This window comes from Telopea speciosissima, chromosome 7 (genome assembly GCF_018873765.1).
Source record: "Telopea speciosissima isolate NSW1024214 ecotype Mountain lineage chromosome 7, Tspe_v1, whole genome shotgun sequence".
NCBI classification, from domain to species: Eukaryota; Viridiplantae; Streptophyta; class Magnoliopsida; order Proteales; family Proteaceae; genus Telopea; species Telopea speciosissima.
The window spans coordinates 61,122,730-61,137,668 of record NC_057922.1 but is presented as its reverse complement, the minus strand read 5'-3'; the positions used below and the strand labels follow the sequence as shown (position 1 = coordinate 61,137,668).

General features: G+C 39.7%; 2 protein-coding genes across 3 annotated transcripts; one reads left to right on the top strand and one right to left on the bottom strand.

The window, feature by feature from the left end:
• The first annotated feature begins 255 nt into the window (after positions 1-255).
• LOC122669203 (PRA1 family protein F3-like) lies at positions 256-871 on the top strand. Its single transcript, XM_043865899.1, has one exon. It carries the CDS (start codon positions 256-258, stop codon positions 829-831), a length of 576 nt encoding a protein of 191 aa, XP_043721834.1. The 3' UTR covers positions 832-871.
• Positions 872-5,313: 4,442 nt separating this feature from the next.
• LOC122669280 (plant intracellular Ras-group-related LRR protein 9-like) lies at positions 5,314-13,330 on the bottom strand. 2 transcript variants are annotated; one of them, XM_043866014.1, is made up of 3 exons: positions 12,542-13,330; positions 6,268-6,431; positions 5,314-6,176 (listed from the first exon to the last, which is right to left on the bottom strand). In XM_043866014.1, the coding sequence occupies exons 1-3, from the start codon at positions 13,286-13,288 to the stop codon at positions 5,549-5,551; spliced, it is 1,539 nt and encodes a 512-aa protein (XP_043721949.1). In that variant the 5' UTR covers positions 13,289-13,330; the 3' UTR covers positions 5,314-5,548. The 2 variants fall into 2 exon arrangements, with proteins under 2 accessions (XP_043721949.1, XP_043721948.1); XM_043866013.1 differs by having other exon boundaries at positions 6,268-6,434; positions 12,545-13,330.
• Between the last annotated feature and the right edge of the window lie 1,609 nt (positions 13,331-14,939).

The following is a 14,939-nucleotide window of genomic DNA, read 5'->3' as shown; positions in this document are numbered from 1 at the left end:
TCATGTCTTTGGCCTTTGGAGGCTATTCCCTCAAAACTCAGAAAAAATTAAAGACTGGTAGTTGTGGAATTTTCAGGAGGTCCCACCAACGTGAATGTTGCTGTGTGCTTGCAGCATAGGTATCCAATCTCCTCCAACATCATCTTCGCCTTAGATCACTACCCAATTGGGTATATATCAACTCTCCTTCTCCAACTCTCTTCTCTCCAAAGAAAGGTTTACCTTTCTTCTTCTTCTTCTTCTTCCCCAGTGAAGATGACGAGGTACGGTACAATACCAACAGAATCACTGGGGAGGTCAAGGGAGGAATTCATGTCCAAAGTGAAAGATCGAATCAAATCAGGGCTGGCAACTTGTAGACCATGGAGGGAGATGCTTCACCGACATGCCCTAGGTGTCCCTTCCAACGTGGGTGAAACTTTCGTTGGTGTAAGAACTAACTTTGGCTACTTCCGGATGAACTATGCCATTATAGTACTCTTGATTATCTTCCTCAGCTTGCTATGGCACCCAATTTCACTTATAGTGTTTGTGGTAATGATGGTTGTTTGGTTGTACCTCTACTTCTTAAGGGATGAGCCATGGGTGATATTTGGGAGAAGCATAGATGATCGGGTGGTGTTGATCCTCTTGTCGGTTGTTACACTTGTTGCCCTTTTCCTCACCAAGGCCACACTCAACCTTATCATCTCGTTGTTGATAGGGTTGGTGGTGATCTTGATCCATGCGGTCTTCAGGAAGACCGACGATCTCTTTCAGAACGAAGAGGACTTGAGATCAGGTGGGGATGGCGGCGTCACTCATCCTCTCACTACTTCTTCTTCTGTATAGCTGCTCAGCTAGCTATATTTAGCTAAATAATAACAAGGTTTGTGATATTAGTTGTCTTAAAGTCCCATTCTTCTTGGGTGGGTTTTCTTTACTTTCTTACTCTTAATTTTTCTAGTGGAAGATCATACCAGAACAACAAGGCAGGCATTGGAAGGAAGGGTTCTTGGTGCCAATCTCAATTTGTTTTGTATTATGGTGCTGAATGATTTATTGATTGATGTTTGTATGATAATTGTGCTTAAGATTTGGAGTGTTTTTTTATTTTTTTTTATTTTGAATGAAATGGGAGGCCTGGGAATTTGTCAACTGACCTACCATTCAAGTATTACAGGAGTGGTTGGGATTTTGTTTGTTTTGAATGGACGATTTTTTGACACAGTTGATACCCTACAAAGGCTCGGTCCTCTCTAGTGCGTGTAAACCTATCCGATGGATGAATTCAATGTCCTGATTAAAGTTGCTTCGAGTCGCCCTTTGCCAGATCGGATCCTAAATGCATAATGGCCACGTGTCACATCTAAAATTTTAAATTCTGAAAGATTCGAGGGAGGGGGGGAAGGAGGGAGACCGCCCGATCTGGATCATGCAAATTTCATGTCCACTCAGGGTAGCGTCAACTTCTTATGTCATGGAGGAAGTGAAGGTGAAGCTGATTCTGTTGATGCCATGTGAAAGTAATAATTTCATATCAGATGTAGTTTGCTTAATGTGGAGATTTATAGGTATTTGGACACCCTCTTTTTAAGTGCTAGTTTTTACGGATGAATTCTATGTTATGGCAATATTCTCTTTCTCTCTCTCTCTCTCTCTCACTTTGATGGTGGCGGTATGCTCACTTTTTCTCTGACGTCAAAGATCGGTAGATGTGGAATCGGAGGTATGTATCGCAACTCGGATTCTTCATTCATCCTTGGCTTTGCTTATGGAGTCGGCTAGAGTTACGCTCTGGTTGCTGAAGCACTCGCGGCTAAGTCTGCTATGCTCATTGCAATTTCTCTAAATTTCAAGAAAGTGATCATCGAGAGTGATAATCTTTGAATTTTTCACTTACTGAACAGATCTTTGAATGCTACTCCGTGGAGAATAGCCCCTATTATGAACGATTGACTGTACCACAAATGTGGTAGCTGATGCATTGAGTTGGAAATCCCAAGGGTTTTCAACAACACTTTTGACCAATCAGCCACATCTAATGGAGGATATGAGGAAGCTTGACCTAGAGGTGGTTGTCAGAGATACCACAGCGTTGATGGCAGCTAGTACAACCAACATTAATCGATAGGATAAAGTCCGAGCAAGGAGGTGATGTATTATTAGAGAAGATCCGAAAGGGAGTAGAGGAGGGCAAGAGGCCAAACTTTAGTGTTTCTACCAATGGAACTCTGAGATTCCGAAGTAGGTTGTGTGTGTCGGACAATACCAAATTGAAACAGATTATCCTAAGTGAGTTGCACAACTCACCCTATACAGTACACCCAGGTGGGACCAAAATGTACATAGACTTGAGAGAGGTCTACTGGTGGAAGAACATGAAGAGGGAAGTGGCACAGTATGTTAAGAGGTGTCTGATTTGTCAGCAGGTCAAGGCCGAGCATCAGAGGCCTTCAGGACTATTGCAGCCATTGCGAATCCCAGAGTGGAAATGGGAGCACGTGACCATGGATTTGTGACATCAATACCTAGAACGTCTAAGAGTCATGATATTGTTTGGGTTATTGTGGACTTTTTGACCAAGACAGCTCATTTCTTAGCGGTTCGCATGACTTATTCCTTAGAGAAGCTTGCTCAGTTATACATCGATGGGATAGTGAAGCTACATGGAGTACTAGTTTCTATCGTGTTAGATCGAGATCCGAGGTTCACATCACGATTTTGGTGAACATTACATGGAGCCTTGGGCACTCAACTAAAGTTCAGCACTGCATTTCTCCCTCAGACTAACGAACAATCAAAAAGAACCATTCAGACAACTAAAAAAATTATGGGAAAAAACCAGATAAAACAAGGAATCATATATCAATGCATTTTGAGTTTATACCATTGAACAAGAGAAGGGAGTCGAAGAGTTGAGGGTTTCTTACTGCGTTAGAATACATATTTAGTATTTTACTCAACTCACTTTCTAAGTGAACTTGTTCCATGGATTTTTTTTCAAAAAATGACTAAACTCGTCAAGTTTGTCATGATTCAAGTAAAAATACCGAGTCTTATTTGGCTCGGATGATTATGACCTAGTCCCTCATCATTTTTTACCCCTAACCTAGTCTACACGACTCTTGACAAGGTTTTCCAAAATTTTGACTCGACTCGGGCGACTCACCCTAGTCAAATCCGATTTTCCAACTATATTTGATAGGTGATTCCTTGATTTTTTTTTTCTTCTGATTTTCCATTTTTTTGATTTTTTATTAATTTATATGCATTTACTACATACCGAGTCTTATTTACTACATTTTTATTAATTTTTTTATTAATTTATATGCATTTACTTTTTTAAATACATGACTCGCCTTAACCGGGTTTACAAAGTCACCAAGTTTTTTCGAAAGACGAGTCTAGTAACCATGATGGAGAGCAATTTAGCTCGTCTCCAGGGAACCCATCACGCCCAGGGTGCTACCAGCCGTTGGGTTGTGCCACACACATCCCTAGGCATGCACTGAGATATGTGCGGCACAGCTCAACCGCTGGATGCCCCCTAGGCACGCCCTGGGCGCTGAGCTCCATGGAGAAGATCCTGATCCGATGGAGAGTGACTCGCCAGGTGCACTATCAACTCTTCTCTCTAGAGATGAGATCTGACTATGGAGAAGGAACATGGACAACAGTGAAACAGCAGGAAACTAGCAATGGCAGCATGCTTCTTCCACAAGAAATGATTTGATTATGCTCCAAACATTGAAATCAATGCTATAGTTCATAATCCTAGTGTACCTACATAAACAAGCAACTGGAATACGATGGTAGAATTCTACCCAAAAAAAAAAAAAAAAACAGAATTTCGATGGTAGAATCATTTAGAATCCCCCAAATAACAAAACTCAATCAACTAAAATCTGATTCTTTTCTATTTTTCTCACTTAAGGAAGCGTTCTAGAATCTAGAGCCACCAAGAATGCATACTAAACACACCATTAAAAAAAATACTCCAGTACCAGAGGAAAACTAAAAAAGTACTCTCACTAACATCTGTGGGAAGCATGGTTCGTACTACTGGGATCGGTATCGATCAATACCAATCCGAATTCGATCAAAATTGGTAAAAAATGAGTTAAAAAAACGATTTTGCTGGATCAGTTCTCGTATTGGTTAGTATTTCGTATAAAATATTTAAAAAGTATGAAAATCAAATGTAAATAAAAAAATCACGGCTGATACCAGATCCGATCTGGGCAAATCGACCGATCCGATCTCAAGATTACGAACCATTTTAGAATTGTAATGACCGATATCGACCAATCCAATCCCGAGATTTGGGTGATCTAACCAAGTTGACTGATCCAGGGAATGATCCACTAATACTAGGCATGATTGGTCTAGGCCGATACCGATCCAATCTGGACAATTTTGACCGATCCAATCCAATATTAAGAACCAGGTGGTGAGACACAATGAGACAAGGGCAAGGCTTACATTGCTAGAACCACCTGACTTGAAACTTCAAATAAAATAAAGGGAAAGAGAACGCCACCCGGTCAAGTAGCCCAGGTAGCCCTTGCATCCTGATACAGGGGCGTGTGAAATGTTCGTCACAATCCCAGAAACCCTGAAAATAACCAAGGGTGCAATGGTCATTTCGCAAACGGCGTATCTGACACGACTGGATGTCGTTCGTTCTCCCTAAAATAAAAAAAGGAAAAAAATCGACACAACACCAATGTGCAAATTCTTGTACTCTCTCCTTGTTAAATACCCACTCCTATTGGACGATACACCACGTCACCACCTATCCCTCTCATTGGTGCAAAATTGTACCTTGACTTCATACCAAACCTTCCTCCATAGAAATTACAAACGATAACCCATGAAAAAATGATTCTTTTCTATTCTAGAATGCTGAAATTAGAGAATACTAATCGCACGCTTAACAAACACATTGCTTAGGAGAATTGACTCCGGAATTGATTAGACATCAGCCAGATTCTGTCTTAACCTTTAAAAGTTAAAACGGTTTATGGCCGATTCTGATCCGAATCAGTCGTTCCAATCCCGATTCTTTAAACCCCGCTTGGCGCTTGCTATCTTATCTCTTTGTTCTTCATGGATTTCACTCTCTTCTGGTCGATCAAATCCCAATGATTAGTTATAGGAGGGACTTATAGCCCTATTGTTTGGTTGAATTTTATGATTTTTACATATTCCGCTCTCTCTCTAAGCATACATGGATAAAATGAAGTTGTAACAACTGACGATTTATTTGACCACTAATTTAATAGATCCAGTGGTCAAATAAATGGATAGATTGTTGTAACTCGAGAAACATGCAGGAAAACTTCTTGCCATTTATTTTGGCATAAAATTTATGAACATTTCAAAGATGTTTGATAACCTCGAAACAAAAGAAAATGCAGCAAAACTGTTAGAACCAGTGCTTGCTCAGGGAGTTCCAGTAGATCAAGCAATGAGCAAGTTTTTTACACAAACCAAGGACATCTCATAGTGAAGCCTGTACATACCACGAAAAATACAAGGCGAAAGAAGTCAGACGTTTATGAAATCATAATTGCTGGTCCAGATATGCGTCTCTTGGTGAGCCTGTACCACCTACAAAATATCCAGTAACAAAGTTATTCAACCATGAGGTACTGCGAGTCAACCACCCATTCTGCCCTTCGTTGTTTGCTTCTTCTGCACTCCTTTGTTCTTCCTCTAATAGCATGTCAAGCTTCCTCTTCGCCATAAACACCTTGACAGCGTCAACTCCTTTATTCACTACTTCCATCGGTGGAAGGACCAGTGGATTCAGCTCCAAGTTGAGCTTAGTTAACTTGGCCAACTGACCAAACGTATCCGGAAGAGCATGGATTTGGTTGTTGCTGAGATCAAGTTCCCTGAGATTTATCAGATCACCAAATGTCTCAGGAAGTTCTGTCAGGTCACTGAAGTTGTTGCTTAGATTCAGAACCTCAAGACTAGTCAATTTCCCAATGGCTTGAGGCAGACCATGGAGTTCATTGAAGTGGACATCAAGTTGGCACAAAGACTTCATCTCACAAATAGAAGTTGGAACAGAACGGATCTTATTGAGATGGATTGAAAGCCTTTGCAGATTCACCAGTTCATACCCAATATTCGTGGGCAAGTATGTCAGAGAATTGAAGCTTGCATCCAGCTCCACCAATGATCTGCACCATATCACACAAATAACAATTTCCACCACAAGTTTCTGATAATACAGTTTGGAGAGACTAAACAAACTAGGAAGTGATGAATTACCCGCAATGGGAGATGCTATCAGGTAGGGCTGTAAGCTTATTTGCTGACACATTAAGGATTTTCAGCTTATTTAACAATCCAATGGAATCTGGCAGTGACACCAAAAGGTTGTTTGAAAGATTTAGCTCCTCCAGATTGTCTAGTCCACCAATTGAATCAGGAATGATCTGTTCGCTCAGATACATAACCCAGATAATCAGGAAAAAACAAGGCGTCTGAAATGCTAATCCCAGACTGAGACAGTAAATCTATTCATTCAGCAATAAAATACAAAACCTCTAGGCAGTGAAGCCTCACCATATACATAAATATCTGCAGGATGTCAACCTTCAAAGTTTTGCATTGGCCTTTGGAAAGATATTACTGGATAATAAACAGCTAACTAAAAATACGAATGATTTATAAAACCTTCACTTTATGTAGGGTAGACACCAAAAAAAGAATCCTCCAAGAAAGCAAGGGCAATCTGTCACTATTCAACTTTCAAACCAAAGACCAACAGATCATCTCAAAGGCCAAAAGAACTATTAGCAATTTGAAAATTTTACATCTTCACAACAAGGAGTAGCTTTAATGTTCAATAAGATAGTATCTTCCCCCCACTGTGTTTTCTTTCTCAAACTAGAAACCAACATGTCGTCTCAAAGTCTAAAAGAACAGAGTATTTTTGGAAATTGACATCTACAGAACATAGAGAATAGCTTTAATGTTTCAGTAAGATAGTATCATTTCCTCCCCGCCTTCTTCCTGGAGAGAGGGAGAGGGAGGGGAAGCAATACATAATGCAAAAACCAGTCCCAAACTAGAACCAGATTTGCAGAAACTCAAGATCACCAGAACAAAGTAGAAATAACAATTAAAGGAGAAATTTTGTAACAGTAAACAGAAGAAACAGATAAACTGGTCGAGTGTTCAGTTTGGCTGGCACTATAACTCTGCAGGACCATTCAGGAAATATATGTCTAATATGGTCTGTGCAGACATTATGCAAAACCAGATCTACAATAACCTACTGGACCTAGTCTCACAACAGTATCCCAATATGATAGTCCAACAGCTTATAAAAATCACCCAAAACTGTCTGACCAAACAGTATATCAGCAATTAGATCACACAAGAGGCAACCCCTTTTGACTTCCAACAGTGCATTATAACTCTGGCCTGGCTCAATGTTCAGTTACAGCAAACACATCCATAGGTCAGAACCAATATATCGAAGGGGGTGAAAACTAGGGTTTGTTATCAGAATTCAAGAACAGAACTTAAGGTGCTTGGATAGCACCTTGATATGGCTATCGAGTGAAGGCCTAAATAGGGGATTATACCCTAGAAATTCCAGATCAAACCAATTAAACAATATTGAGATATTGAACTTCTTGATGTTAGGATTCAGAATTGGGAAATTTCTGGAATTAGACAAACCAGAACTCTGACCAGCTTCAAACTTCAATCGAACTACCCTCCTTTGCTGAAGATTTGACCCTCAAACTTTGATCAGCAAAATGCTGAAGGTTGGGGAGATTGAAACCTTTTAGGGTTGCATAAATTTCTCTTCAAAACACAAACCTGCAAGGGCTGTTTTAGTGATCACCCAGCAGAAACTTCAGCAGAGGATACTGAGCACTCCCTTTGATGATTGATTACACATTGCAAAAGCAGAATTCAACACTCGCTTGCGCCTTGGAGTTGCAGCAGGTATCACACAGTGTTCGATTGGAAGAAATAGAGAAGATTAGGAAGAAGGATAGGTTACCTCTCTCAGGTTAAGGGTATCTTACCCACACTGCTTCTCACAGATTTCAGACCAAAGGCAAATCACTCTCATTCACATAATCAAATTGTGTCTCTGGCCAATGGCCCTTACAATGCTTTTATAAAAAACTGAATTAAAGTCCTAATCTGAATTTGGAAAATTAAAACCCTATTAGCTATTACCACTCATTAACTAAATTAGGACAAACAAATGAATCTAGAAGTCTCTTAGCTTGTATACCAAGCTATTAACTAATAACTGAATCCTAACTTAAAATGGAATTAAAATAAGACAAACTAAAAACTAATTCAGGCTCCCACGAGCGAGACCATTACTTGGTCTATGAACCTGGTCCATTATGAATCTGGCCTCCTTTTTGGTTTAGGTTCTTGCGGGTAGACTTGAGACCCAAGAACCTATCTACACAACTCCTAGTGCTACTAGGAGAACAGAGTAGCGGAACTAGAACTTGGATATAGATTAATAAACTTCAGTACTTGAAACAAAAATCAATAGATCAGATAATCAAACACAAATATGCCAAATTTGAGTTAAATCTGATCAGTAACCCCAAAGATATTGAAGAAGAATGCAACCAGAAAATTAGATGAAAAACAGGGTGCCACAGGCTATGCTAGAATGATGAGATCTAACCTGAAAATTGTAGATAACATAATTACCAGATAAAGGATTAATAGGGCAGAAATCCACTTAACCCGTGAAGAGAATCCACTCTTCTACAAAGGAGTCCACTGCATAACTGCTGGAAATCCATCAAAAAACACACCATGAATCCCCACAACCAAATGTGAAGAAAGCTTAAAAAATATTGACTCATAAATTTGTAGGTTAGGCCATACACCATTACATCTATATATAGAATTCATAAACTGACACTTTAATACTCCTACAATAACTTGAAATTCAAGTTTCTATTTGGAATAGCCAAAACAGACGATTATATGACACTCCTATTCCAACAAAGACTCTAAAACAGTGGACATAGACTTAGAATTATATCTGAACTCTAATTCCTAATGATTCTAGGACTTGACATAGCTAACTTTTTTAATATAAAAAATTACTCAATAACCCTACAAATTTTGGTAAACTAATCTCGAATTCCTAGCTCCTACCCTTAGTTTAGGCCCATTTACCATTAAAGTGGCATGTTACAATGACAATCCATGGGAACAAAGGCCGAACATGTATAGAACCCAAGTCAACCCAACCCAAGGCTTATTTCCACCAAGATGAGCCCATTTATGCGATTTTCCTGCATCAGCCATCAAGCAGAGAGAGAGAGAGGCCCAACATGTATAGAACCCAACCCAAGGCTTATTTCCACCAAGATGAGCCCATTTATGTGATTTTCCTGCATCAGCCATCAAGCAGAGAGAGAGAGAGAGAGAGAGAGAGCATCTACGAATTGCTTCTTTCAAAAGCCGCTAAACCTGGACTAAAAAACCAGCCATTTCTTCAAAGTAATAGTGAAACCTTAAATATATATATAAAAAAAGGCCGTACCCAGTGCACAAGGCTCCCGCGTTTAAATATATATATATATATATATATCACAAGCAAATACGGGGACTATTAAAGAATGAAACTCCACTTTTTTTTTGGATGGGTTGGGAGGGGGGTTACTAGAATGATACTCCTCTTACTCACGGAAAAGCAAAGCACTCCTTGTCCACAAGAGGCTTTGGAAGACTTTTCAAAATTTCACTACCATGCTAAAATCATATCCATTCTTCTCCAAGAGCAACCATTGCTATGAACTTTGTTTGCAGGTACAAATGTGTTGGATGAATGTTCATGCCAATTAGTCAGACCTCTCTCAGCATTAAATCTTATACAGGAAGTGCAGCTAATATGAATACGCCAGTTGGGCAGAGTAGACAAACATAGTCTACATCACAACTATAAACAATTTCCAAATATACAAGCAAGTAGATAATTTAAATGCATTCACTATTTCTCAAAAAAAAAAAAAAAAAAATGACACATTTAGCAGAAAATATGAACTCTGTACTTGCATTTGGCATTCAGAACTCCAAAAGTAATACTGTCATTAAAGCCTACAATGTGACTCATTTTTTTTTACTCCAATTTGGCTGATTAAAAGGCTTGGAGTAGCAAGACAAACAGCCTACAGTTCACATTGGGTGGATGGCCAAATAATGGCACGTATCCAATCCCAAAAATTCAAATAAACTGAACTGCAGATATGGAGGATAAACACAGATGTCGTATGCATACACTGTGTCGTATTCAAGGATCAAGAACTCGAGTTTCAACCTGGCTGAAACTGAGTTTTGGTCGAAACCTGGTACTTTCTCCCATACATGGGGAAACCTTGGTTGGAGGGGTTTCTGTCGAAACTACCTAGTTGGAGGGGTTTCTGTCAAAACCAAGTCGAGATATGCCTTTCTCGGTCGAGATGAGGTATTATATAGGCCTGGTTCAAGGTGGTTTAACCATGTTTCGACCGAAACATGGTCGAAACTTGTCAAAACCCTGCACTTTTAAAAATCCACCTCCAACTCATCTCGGAAACCTGCGAAACCGAGATATCTTGGTGGTTTCGACCGAGTTCTTGATCCATGGTTGTATTATCTCCAATGTTGATGCTTTGGATAAAAGTAAGGATCTAGCAACTATAGGCAATAAGATGTCTCTTGAAGAATGGGGAGAAAAGATTCCCCTACCCATTGGCTGGAAATCAAAAAATGATTTCAATAATAAGCATGTTAGACTTTTCCAGCAGTCAGTTTAGGACCAAAACCAAAAATAATGCAATAAAGGGTCACCCTAGAAATAATGCAATCTTCTCAAACCAACAAAGCCTTTTTCCAGACTACTTGGGTATGGTACACGAATGTCTGTTGTATGATTCCACTCCTATGTTATGCCATATTTTTATTAAATTGTAAACTTTAAGGTCCTATCTTATTACTTTAAACCCTTTTTCTGGCCTCATCCTTGTCCTTTCTAAAGTCGTCAAGTTGCACCATGCCACTCCTCAATGCTCTATGACACATGCAATAGCCATCACTTCGGGCATCGGCGCAATGGTAAGATTGCTCCATTGTGACCTAGTGGTTGCATGTTCGAGGCAGGAAACAGCCTTTCTGTGAAGCAGGGGTAAGGCTGCGTACATTATGACCCACCCCAGACCCCGCAGTGGCGGGAGCCTCATGCATTGGGTATGCCCATTGCTAAGAGTTGAAGATCGAAATGAAAATAATGGATCATTTCAATTCAACAAATCCTATTCTGCCTCTCTGTTCTAGTTGGAACCTATCTTCTGTTAAATTGCCAGTCATCATGTTTTTTAGTCCAACCATGACTCACATCCACTTTGGCTCCTCTTCGCCTTTTAGACACTTCATCTTGCACATTGGTCCGCATTGCAATCTAGATGGCTACTTTGAACTACTTTGCCCCAACTAGCTAAGTCGTCTAAGAAATTGGCAAGATAATACAAAAAGGATTGTTGCCAAGGGATTTAAATCATCACAGGCTCAACAGTCAAGAGACTCAAAACAGAAGAGATGTCTCCTAAAAGTTGTAGAAGTCAAATAAAGAACAACAGCAACAACAATGATAACCATGTCTCAGTTCAGAAGAAATTAACAAAAAGGATCAGATTCTCATAACATTCCCTCAATCAAGGGAAAATAAATCCCCTGCTCTCTATCTATGATAATAATCCCAAAGCCTCCTATTATGGTTGATTTGTGTCTTGAGATCTTATTTCAGACTAATAAAACAAGAAAGACTGCAGACATTCCAAGGAGTTCTAAGTATCTTCTAGTACTTATTTTACAATAAAATGAAGTATGATAAGGGTAACGTTAACAGACGCACCCAAAATAACACATAGGCTTTTACAGATTTTGCCTATATATTTTTCTTTTATCCATCCCAAAAAAATTTATATATATATATATAGGCAAAAGGTAAAATAAAGTGACAATAACCAACTCATTAATTCTAGAGAATAGAAAGAAAGAGGAAACTTTGGCTACTGGATATGCCTAACCCCAATACGGGAACAAAATTTTCTTTCTTCTGCAATTTACACACACATCTACAAAACAAATAACGAAGTAAATAAAGAGGGTAAATGCCTTTAAATTTCCAAATATCCTCAATTTTATGCCTTCAAACACTTTGGTTTGGCCCTTCCCACCCAATAAATAAATAAATAAATAAGTAAAAAATGAAATTCTAGTAGTGTTCTCTTAACGAGGTATCTTTTCCCAGAAATGATTTTACTGGAGCGCAAGAGAAATAAAATTCTCTTAACGAATTACCCCGAATTCAAATATAAGCAGATTCAGCGAATTCAAAATTGATCAGGGCAAGAATCAGGATCTTGGGATTGAAACTTTCAGTATCCATATCCGCTTAATGTAATTAATCCTTCGTCCCTTGAAGACTTAGAATCATCAATAGGGATGGTTCAGTTTTGACGTGAGAGAGAGAGAAGAAGAAGAAGAAGAAGAAGATGCTAACCTCAAATTGATTGCTAGAAAGGTTGAGAGCGACCAAGCCCCGAATTTTTCCAAACTCCTCAGGAAGAAACCTCAATTGACGCCCCTTAAGATCAATCCTATCCAATTCCTTCCCTGACGCCTCTTGCAAGATGCTAACAACTTCCTCATTCACCTCTTCATCAACCGGCAATGTAACATCCTCCTCTCCATCCTCAGTTTCGAGAGTGGCAGAACGATATATATTGACCAACTTGTCCTCCGCATCCCTCAAGAGCTTCTCGTAGGCCTCATGCATCTCATACAACCGCACCACGGCCTTGTAACCTTCCTTCTCCTTCTCGGCGACCTGTCGAGCTTGGTCCTCCTTCTTCGCCAGTTGAGCCCTCCAATCCAGGCGATCTACACTCTCGGGGCGAGGAGCAATCACGATCTCTTCAAGTTGCTTGGAGAGATTGGACTCAATTTCGGAGATCTTAGCCTTGGCAAGGTCGACAGCCTCGTGGTCGGGGGATTCGCCAAGGGACTGGAGAACCGATCGGGTCTGGGCGACCTCAGAGACGGCCTTGGTCATGGCTGCCAGTAGCTCTGGGTCCTTCAGAGCAGGCATCTGCTCCATCAACGGCAGCGGTGGTTGCTCGATGTCTATGTGGACGAAATCGGAATCAGTGCCGGTGCCGGTGCCGGATAAGGGATCCGTGTTTGCAGAGGTGATGCGGGACATGACATAGGAGAGGATTGGGAAGCTCTTAGGTGATGGATCCATGGTGGCTTTCTGAAACTCTTTCTTCTGATAGTGAGATTGGAGAGTTTAAAGATGATTTCTAAAAATTTAGAAGAGAGATGTAGTAGGATTCACGATTTGATCCGCAACTGAAAGATGACAAAAAGAGATCAATTTATAGTGGAAGATGAAACAAGAACAACAAACGATCTCTCTGGTAGGGTAGGATCACTTGATATAGAGAGAGAGAGTGATGATGTCAGAGATAAATAAGTTATCAGAAAGAACCAATAATGAAAGAGAAAAGAGCATCTCTCGAGATGAGTGTGAGGTTGTTATGATTTCGTCAGTTGAGCAGTTGAAGCATCCGGGGGTGGGGATTGGGGGGAATAATCTGCGATGCCTTTTTTTAAATAATGATTGGAGATCAATGACTAGTGACAATTTAATAGGGTAGTTCCTCACCTATTATTTCATAGTCACTCTCTGCTTACTTGCTGCCACGCCCGAGCGGAAGAACCGGTCAAGTTTAGTAGGGGTGGTCATTTTGCTCTTCCTGTGTCTCTGTCTGATGCAAGTGTAGATACAGGTGCTACGCAATCTTTTTCTCATAAACTTATTTATCAAATCCAGATTGGCTAAATAGATAGGCAGAGTGGAATCGTGAATCTAAGGACAATGGCATTGGGTCGGATCGGGCTCCCCTCTAGGGCAGGACTTTGTCCAACACACATCCGACGATTGCGAAGCTATGATGTGCGTCAAGATGTATGTTGGTTGCAGCCATTGGATGTGCGTTGGACAAGAGTCGAATCCCATTACGGTCTTGTTGCTTGTGTTGAATGATAGAGAATTGAAGAAGACAAGAAGGTGAAATATTGTTATATCCACTACTCCACTAGAGTTGATGTTTAAGTAACAAATTATATAGATGAATTTACAATTTTTATTTTTATTTTTAATTTCTTATTGAGAAAAAGGATTTTGTCCAGGAGTGTAGCTCTTGCACGGCTGCACCTAGACTCAATCCCTGGGAAATGACCATCCTACCCCTATGAGAAGTAGAATTTCTGCCCATGTTGATGCTTTCACGTGCGTTTCCATTAGCCCCACCTTAGTACTATAAAATATTAAACGGGACAGATAATATCTAGATTGGAATTGAAATATCTATATCCACATCTGATTAGTTTTCGAATGAATTCAAAATCGAAGTTTCAAATACGAATTCCCTTAAATGAATACAAACACAAATTGAATACTGAATTATGACTATCCATTTACATCTTGGAGTTTATCTATGTTTTAACACATTACAACTATAGTTCCACTTGCATTTGTTGATTACATTCTAAACACATTACAACTCATCACCTCTATCCATCCACACAACACACCACCTCTATCCACGCACATCTCCAGCCACAGTCCATATTTTTCGCTCCTTGATCTCTGTAACCATATTTTATCTTTCCTTTATTATTTTATTCTTTGATGATTCTTTGGAATTTATCTTTGTACTCATACATTGTGATACATGGGGAGGTTACTCTACACCCACACATGCTGGCGCACGATATTTTCTCACTATTATTGATGATTTTAACTGATGTATGGACATTTTTTATGCAATTCAAAGCTGAAACTTTTTCTTACTTCAAACACTTTTGTGAAATGGTTCAAGCTCAATTCA